The sequence below is a fragment of the Perna viridis genome, chromosome 9 (assembly GCF_037379345.1).
Source record: "Perna viridis isolate PV_CMFRI_1.1 ecotype Kerala chromosome 9, ASM3737934v1, whole genome shotgun sequence".
Taxonomy (NCBI): domain Eukaryota; kingdom Metazoa; phylum Mollusca; class Bivalvia; order Mytilida; family Mytilidae; genus Perna; species Perna viridis.
This window is the reverse complement of record NC_142453.1, coordinates 22,642,577-22,651,911: the sequence shown is the minus strand read 5'-3', so window position 1 is coordinate 22,651,911 and position 9,335 is coordinate 22,642,577. Positions and strand designations below refer to the sequence as shown.

Below are 9,335 nucleotides of genomic sequence, written 5' to 3'. Positions count from 1 at the left end.
AAATAACATAAATTTTCCATGTGCATATTGTTTAAGTGCAATAAACAAAATATACACATGGACAATTTATATTATTTTTTCAATAGACAAAGTTTTTATTATAGCCAATTGTAATAAATTAATTTTAAAACATATTTTTATCTTTAATCATGAGAAAAGTAGCTCTGAATTTAACTGAATAGGGGCGTGTCAATATTTGTTTTATCCATTGAGATATGGCAAAATTATTTTAACCAATCAGATTACAGTATTTATCTCAAATGAATTTATTTTATTTTACTCTTTACACTTTTATTTTTCTACCCTTAATGTTCATCGGATATGACGTTATCGGTCGTTTATACCAATAAGGATTTGGTCATAGTAAATATCTTCAATCATCATAAACGCGGTAAACAAATTAGCTAAATCAATTTTAAAGTTTAAATCTTTATCCATTCTTCTATTACTTATCTAATTCCTCTGAAGTATAAGTTATGTTAAAGTATATATGCAGATAAAATAAAATTACAAAGTCGTTGTTACTCCACAATCATTAGTTGTCGTTACTTGGACTGAACAAGATGGATAATGCAATTTATTTCCTGGGTTTCTTAATGATGGCTTCGATTTAATTGATATCAACATGGTTTTTTTTTTTTTGGTTTTTTTTTTTTGTTTTTGTTTTTTTGTTTTTTTTGTTTTTTTTGTTTGTTTTTTTTTTTTTGTTTCTGATGAATTGTTCATTTTTAAAAGACAGGCACATACAAATTAAAACAGCATAAAAACAATTTCGAACGCAGCAAATTTGTCTTTAAATTGTTAGTAAATTGTATCCAATCATCCAAATCTTATATCAGGCGTCCTCTACTTCAATTCCAGTTCATTTTGATTATTTGTTATTTATTATAGTAAAGAGATTAAGTCTGTTAAATTAAGCGAAAGTTAAAAAAAATAACCAACGATAGTATTGACTAAACATGGCAACAAACACACAAATAAATAAACGTAAATTATCATTTCAAATTGCCTAAAAACAAAACCTATGCTTCATCATTTTGCCCGTGGGGCAGGAAAGGGTTCAACCTGTGTACCAAACTTGTGTTGGAATCGTACACGCTGAACAGCATCTGTCTTTTCTGTCGATGCACTGTAAACATAAAACATATATTTTGAAATTGAACTCTAAATTTTGCTCACATAGAGAAACTCAGGCTTTAATTGGACTAACTAACCGATAAAAATGTATTGGCTCGAAATAAAAACGATTTACGAGCGAGGCTTAGAATGGTACCGAATTTGTATATATCGTTTTTATCTCTACTCAATGTACAGTTATTATATATTGTTGGTAGGAAAGTGGGTGGAGCCAAAATGTTACCTTGTATAAATATACTGTCAGTGACCGTATATTACCAACAAATATATTGTCATTACTTTTTTTTTTGTTTCATTGGAACAATTGTGTTATAAAATTACTTTAAACCGATAATTATATTACAGTGGCCTGACGTTTGTCCCCGCCATCTATATTTATTTTTAAATAATTTTATTATCAAACTTTTACAAAATTACGTTAAAACACATTGCGTTGACAATGTTTTACAGCGTAATACCTTAAGGACGTTCCATGCTCAATTTTAAAATGACAAGCTTTCCAAACTTTTGGAATAGATTTGTAGACATTTGTCTTGGGAACAAAACTACCAAATAAAATTGTTGGTCAATGATCTAGTTTTCGAAATGTAAGAAGTTGAAATTTTAACATGTAAAACTTTTAATTTGGAATATCCCCATTTGAATTCAACGGACAGGATTTTTATTCTTTCATGCACAGCTACATATGAAACTCAACATTCATATTACATTTCATCAAAATCCTTTGACCGATTTAGGAAGAGTAGCGCTTACGATGAGTCCGCCGACGGTACTTATTGTCATTTATACTGTTGTCTATAGCTACAACGTAACATAGACAAGATTTTAAGCACGTGAGACATAAAAATATCAACTTGAAATCAAGAGTATTCGACACGAAACTTCACAAGTTGTGGTGAACAGAGTTTGTTTTCTTGATGCATGTTCAATATAAAAAAAAATATTTCCAAATGTTTATTTGAATATAGGTTGAAATAAATTACAAATTGTCCGAAACACTTCTGGAAATTTGGTCTAATATTAATTGTAACTAAATATTAAAATAGTGTAACAGAGGCTTTCCATTACTTACCAAGGCATGATTTACCATCTTTAAGTAAATTGAAGCCACTGTTGCATGAACAGCTGAACGAACCGTTGGTATTCTGACACATGTGTTCACAAACGTCCATATCTTCAATGCATTCGTTGATGTCTAATATATAAAATGTAGAGCATTATGATGTTTATGCCATTGATTAAGATGAAGGAGTAGAACATTCTTTCTAAATGAATAGCGGTAATTCATCGAATTCACAGAATGCAAAATATGAGGTAATTGCAATTTAGATATGAAATAATCATTCAACATCATGCATTGACGGCTTTGACGATCAGCATTCTGATTTTGTAATACGTCTAATTCCAAAACACAACTGCTTTCAACTGGAGATAATATTTCAATTTTGTATAGATGCATGAATATTTTGGTAGAACATTTTGGTTTTTGCTATGTCATATAATAAAAATTAACGCATCATCAAATTTTTGATACAGGTTTTTTAGCTCATTTATTGCAAATCTGCTGCCTGCATAGGACATAATGGCTTTGTCTACTGCGTTTGTTGTTTCTGTTCTTGCAATCTTTACAACTTTTTTTGTTGCGCAAATGAGTAACTTTCCGTTTACATGTTTCTACTGCGTCGCAAAATCATCATACCAACACAATCTGACATTTTATTAGCTCCTGTAGTCAGAGTAGAGAAACCATTTAAACATCTCACGCAGCTGGGTCGATTCTTTTTGCATTGGAAATAACCTTGAGGACACGGCTCACATGTCCCATAATTGAAGTAGGTTCCAGGTAGACATTCTGTTAAACAGTTCAAGAATATAGTTATACTATGTAGCAGTCTTTCTAAAAAAAAAAGTCAGACAGTAGGTGATTCATGCATGTCAAAAAAACGCATCGAATTCAGTTTAATTTCTTGTTTAGAAACATGTACTGATCATATTATCAGCCTAAAATTTTCATTTGGATTGTACACGATAATAGTTTCTTGTAAGTGTTATTGTTCTTGAATTAGTTTAATTTGGTTGATTTTAGTGGGAGATTAATATATAATTTTCTAAAAAGTGTAGATCTGAAAGCGGAAATGACTATCGTTATGAGAAGGTATAGCATATATAGACTGAAAAAGTATTGCTTATTTGGTGAGTTTTTCTACTCCATGAATCACTTTACCATTAGCAGTGTCTGAATTTTATGCGCACTGCTACGTAAATGTTTACACTTTCTAAGTACTCTGTAAAAACAGAGATAGACATTAAATATCCTTATTATATAGGTACAAATACATGATTCTGTACAAGTTTTCAGTTGAAATATGATAACATATGGATACTTAATTGGAAAGAGTGAATAATACAAACATGATCACGAATGCTGAAAGACGTCTAGTTTTAACGAAAGTGCGGAACTTGTTCCAAGAAAGAGTTAAATATTAATGCGTTCTTGTCACGAGTCATTATATTTTGGTTGTTCATGATAATCTATTGACCGTCCTATTTATCATATAGATTTCCTCATTGGTTGCTTTATTTTCAACAAAGCTTTTAAGTTTTGCGATAGTTATGTTGTTCTGTGTTTTGACGTTTTAGCAGGAGAAAGTCAGAGAGTGAAATTGCCGTATTTTTTCGCAGTGTGAAATATCGGATTCTTCTTTTAAAAAAGGAAAAGTGGATGTATCACTGCAATCTATACAATTAAAAATGTTTGTACAAAATGAAAGCCTCCTTAAACATAAACTGCTTTCACGCTAGTTATTTTTTTCTGCAAGTTTTGCACAAAGTTGGAGAACGAAAACTTACCAATAATTTTCACCGCTACATCATCTGATGTTATACTGACAATGAAATTCTCAGCTTCGCATTTGTATAATCCTTGACTTTTGTGATCTAAATCAACGACGGTCAACTCATAATCACTAGCATTTTCTATCAAAGTATTGTTAAAGAACCATTTTATACTCGGGGTGGGGTTTCCTGACACGATGCATGACAGGTTTAGAGACGCCCCAAATAAAGCTGTCTTATTTGTAATTTCAGTAAGTGCGATCGGAGCTGTAGCGCACCATTTGTTAGTCTCATTCAGCTTATTTAACTCACACATTATTAAAGATGATTTTTCATGCGATTCAGGGATGGACCAGGAATCGTTTCCAAGGAGTTCAAGAAATACGTTTTCCAGATCAGATGTTATGCTTCTACTTATGTTAACACCAGCGATCGAATTATCGATGAAAAGATCATAAAGGGAAGAAAAGGCAAACATTACGCAATTTTTGAAGTATCATCGAAGTTGTCTGTTGTTGTATTAGTCATTCCTAGTACCCAATGGTTCATTAAATAAACTGAATGAGCTTCATTCATTTGAGATTCCAGTATTTGTGAAGTATCTTTAGACACATTGGACATTTGTGATATTAGAGAAGCATACGGAAAATTCGACACATTCTGTAGAGCATTTTTTTAATCTCCATTTGTCATATTGAATTCCTTAAAAGCGTAGTCAGTATTTATTCCTATTGACTCTGGAGATAAGTTTTGGGTTGTAGTGTTTCCTACTACTGTATTCTTGAAATCTTCGACGTCATCCATTGCTGATAAGGATGCATTTGACATAACGTTTAATATGTCGACAGCCTCAGATAAAAACTGATGTATCTTCAGGAAGTTATCGCAATTAAACGCATAATAATCAACCTTATTTCTGAATTCTGTCTTCAAATAGATTTCCGTGTCATAGACAGTAGAAGTGTTGTCAAATGCAAATTCCTCGAAAGCGTTAGTTTCGTTAATTCTAGATACATCTCTTTTATGACGTTGTACGATATGATGAAGTGTAGTCATTATTTGAAATGTAATATCCCTTCTTTTTCTCTTACCTAATACATCTTTTACCAATTCCAGTAAGGTTTTTACAATTGATTTGGATATCCTCATCATACTTAGAACTGGGTGCCTGAAATCAAATTTAAATTCAAACTTGAGCCACTTAAGTCTAAATGCCTGCACCTGACATGAAACATTAAAGAACGATTTATCTGTTGTAGTTACTTGTATTTCGAATCGACAGTTACGAACATCTATCAAAGATTTGATTCCATAGTTTACAATAAGATCAAAAACGTGTAAAGCAGCGCCAATTGTGCATTCCACTGCTTCGATACCTTTCTTTGCTAATTCAAGCACGCCTTTGGTAGCTTCTAATCCAATTTGTGCAATTTCAAGTACCCCATGAGCTAGAGATAATACCATTCTTGACTTATCAACGACAAATTGTGCAACGCTAACTGCCGCTTTTGCAACGTCCAACGCAAGCATTGGTGCCCAAAAGAATAGTTTAGCCGCTTCCCAAGCAACATACGCAACACCCCGAATGATATTACAGCCTGCATTTGCAAGGTGACAAGAAACATTTGGAACACGGAACATACAGTTTGTTTTTTTTAAAACATGGATAACCGAACCATCCCCTTTTACACCAATGAAGTTTAAATCCTGGTACACACACACTGTGACATGTGCGTATTTTGCATAAAGTGTCTAAATGTTTTTGTGCTTTTCGCAATTTTTCCATTGCTCTTCGAAATGGTCCTTTTGCTTTCTCCAATTTTTGTTTAGCTTAGTCCATAGAATGAACGGCTTTGTCAAAAGCAGAGTTTGCACTCCAGATTTTGTTTTGGGCTTCAGTTTTCCTTGAGCTCTTATGATTCTATGTTGTGCTTCTGTTAATTTATCCTTTGCTGCATTCAACCTTTTGTTCGCCTGATCAGTTACTTTTTTTCGTCAACAAACTTAAACTATCAATGAAACTACATCCAAAGCTATTATCATTTTTAATCCATTCTACCCCTCTTTTGACCCTCTTAACACCTAAGTCACCTTTAACATTGAATGTTAAATCATACCAACCCTTTCCCAACACTGCTGAAAATTGGAGCCGTGTATAGAAAATATCCCAAATGTTATCTTCTACATATATGATTAATTTGTTATTTGAAATCAGTACATCTGATGCTTTTCTCAATCCAAGTGCAGTGACATATGTAGTGAAGTGTGCAACAAAGTTACGACTCGATATACCAAAGGCAAGACTTAAAGTAAATCCTCCTTCGACTTTAATGAAAAACCCAAATAATCGTTTTCCGCTGCTTATTCTTACCGATGCTTTGGCAGTTTTCTCGCCTTTCAGTAGGTTTTTTTTTAAACTTACTGCACTTTTCGTTTCTGTCTAAGGAATAAATGAACTCAACTTCTCCTTTTCCAAAACCCAGTTTGCAAATTTTTATGTCAGCATGAAATTGGAATCCAAATCCTCAGTAACCTTCGTTCATTGAGATCAATTGATTTCTGAACTTTTTCATGATTTTGTTGAGATTTTGTTTTATAATGAGAGTTTCATGTCTAACAAAATCCGTTAAATTCGAGGTTATTTCATTTTTTACTACTTCAAGCTTATCTAAAAATAATTGCCATGTGGTTTTGAAGCCATGAACATAGGTATACCAGATTTTGTTAAGCATTTTTACATTCAGACATTGAATTATTGTGACACCGAGCTCTGCAACCAAATTGTTTACAGCTTTCGTCAGATCTAAAAACGCTTTCATGACTGCTAAACTAACAACATCTTTGATCTTCAGTAAAAATATTTCAAGTAATTCACCAAAACGTTGTATGACGTATTTGAAATCTATTATGTTTGTCTTTATATCAATAGTTGTATTTCTAGTAGAAAAATGATTAGAGCTTGTAATGCAAAAAAGCGTAAAGTCGAAAGTTACTATCAAAAATCCAATTTCTTATGACGGGAATGTTTATGAATGGATTCATTGTGTTACTATCCAAAATCCAATTTCTTATGACGGGAATGTTTATGAATGGATGCATTGTGTTACTATCAAAAATCCAATTTCTTCTGACGGGAATGTTTATGAATGGATTCATTGATACAAATGTTCCTTCAGGGTTAGCTGTTTCACTACATATTTCTCTTCATCCATTACCTACGACGTTATCATAAGAAATCTAATTTAAAAAAAAAAATAAATATAAATAAATTCAAATAAGTTCAAATTCTTGTTCTCACAGTTTGAAAAACAATTAACGAAATTCCTGCAATAGCACATGAACAACTTTGAAACATGGATGATTTGGATAAATAGAGCTTGAACAGCTATACTACCATTCTTACAGTTTCATTTTATTTTTCATTGTGAAGCGTATTCCTTTGCCTTTCGAACCTATTTTACCCTACCGGTGCACCTGGTCCATGCTCCCAGTTTTTAGTGGAGTCCGAGTTGCTTATTTGCTTTTGTTACTTTGTGTGTATGATTTAAGTTGCTTTATGTTCTTTGTTATATGTGTCTGTTTTCCATGTTTGGTCTTTGTCCCTGGATTACATTCTTTTGATTACCGCTATAACCTTGGTTCCCTTGATTACTCTTTGATTACCGCTATAACATTGTTACCTTGATTACTCTTTAATTACCGCTATAACCTTTGTTACCTTGATTACTCTTTGATTACTGCTATAACCTTGCTATAAATTTTGAACAAGATAAATATACCTTTTATATTTCTGATTGTTCATCGTCAAAATTTCTTTTTAACTAGCAACGTTTTAGCTTATACGTTACAATAAAATAATTACTTCATAATCCGTTCATTCAACACTTCAACTTGGCCATATAGCATTTTTATAATTACAACTTTTACACACAACCCCATACATCTGTCGTGTAATCGAGTTAAATATTTTTTTTAACAATGTTCGCATACCAGCTTAAGTGTTTTTAAATGTTCTTCACGTACCTCCAAGTGATATGTATGCGTTTATATTGGCATGTACCGGGATATTAAAATGAAGCTCGATCTCTTCGTTGAATAATCTGAACTCCAAACAAGGTGATACAAAAATCTTTTTAACCTTCAGCAGGACATTCCATTCACCAACGAAAATTCCAGTAAGAAGCTAAAAATGAGCAGTAAAACACACAGTTAAAAGCACCGTTCGTTTGCGTGATGAACAGTTTATTTCTACAAGATTGCTCGTGGCACATATACCACACGGTTGTGTATTAGATTGCTAGGTGTACATCCGTGTATTTTCTGTCATGTTGAAGTAAACTGGTTTATCTTTTTATTATTATTTCCGGATATTATTTCGTTTAAGTGTATTTTCTTTAAAAATTCAAATAGTTTCGAATTGTAAAGAAGATAAGAAAAACATGTTTACGTGTTGTATTCGAATCTTATCATTGCTGAGGGTTTAAAAGACTGATTCTTACTGTAGAAAGATTTGGACTTTCTTATAAATAATTCCGCATCACTTTCGATGGAAATGTTAAAATTGCGATTCTCGAAGCTCCAGCATACATTTGAATCTATCCACACATTTGCAGCAGAAGACATCCTGAAATGGATAACTATCACATTGAAACCTGTCAAATGGAAATCTGATACTTTCTTAAGACTTTTATATCAGTTTAAGGTGATATACCTAGGATAATAGTCACAACACTTACAAATCATTAGAACATTAGTATGTATTCAGCATTTTTCATCAATCTCGAGTAAGCATCAAAGTAACTTGGACTGATTTTTTTTTTTTTTTTTTTTTTTTTTTGTTTCAATTGAAAGCTTGATAGGCTCTGGTAAAATATGTTATGATGCAAACATATCACTGATTCAAGATATATGTGCCTTACCCTAGGTCTATCTCCTTTAAATATAACCAATCGTAAAGTTCAAATTTGGTTCGTTTAGAAAGGTTTCACTGAATAGAATACTGAAGCTACGAACAATTACGCGAATACTTCGTAAACATTTATATTTTCATATACCACTATACGAATCTTTATTATAAATAAAATAGGCAGTAGTTATTGAAAAAGTTATAATAATGTTAATAAGAAAGCAACGATTTATTCTACCCTCAAAGACACAAAGATCTAGGGGCTTTAGGCTACGAATGAGACCAAATATATCAATTTTGTTGTTACATAGTAAACATATGCCAATATAACGCTTCATTTCCTTCGCACACAACTAAACACATAACAAAGTCTATTGATCAAAATGTGGTTCTAGCTAGTTATAGTCTTACAAGTGAATATTGACAAGAACAAGAAATGTTTTAATATAACTAAAGA

At 32.2% G+C, this 9,335-nt stretch overlaps 1 protein-coding gene across 1 annotated transcript; it reads right to left on the bottom strand.

The window, feature by feature from the left end:
• Positions 1 to 673: 673 nt before the first annotated feature.
• Positions 674 to 5,035, bottom strand: LOC148607362 (papilin-like). The gene is made up of 3 exons (XM_088546820.1): positions 3,988 to 5,035; positions 2,210 to 2,989; positions 674 to 1,129 (listed from the first exon to the last, which is right to left on the bottom strand). Exons 1-2 carry the CDS (start codon positions 4,448 to 4,450, stop codon positions 2,802 to 2,804), a joined length of 651 nt encoding a protein of 216 aa, XP_088402946.1. The 5' UTR covers positions 4,451 to 5,035; the 3' UTR covers positions 674 to 1,129; positions 2,210 to 2,801.
• Positions 5,036 to 9,335: the final 4,300 nt, after the last annotated feature.

Coding starts and splice junctions, on each gene's coding strand:
- LOC148607362 (XM_088546820.1), bottom strand. CDS start 4,450: ATGTTTGCCTTTTCTTCCCTTTATGATCTTTTCATCGATAATTCGATC. Junction 2,990..3,987: donor TGTAGCGGTGAAAATTATTG/GTAAGTTTTCGT, acceptor ACTGTTTAACAG/AATGTCTACCTGGAACCTAC.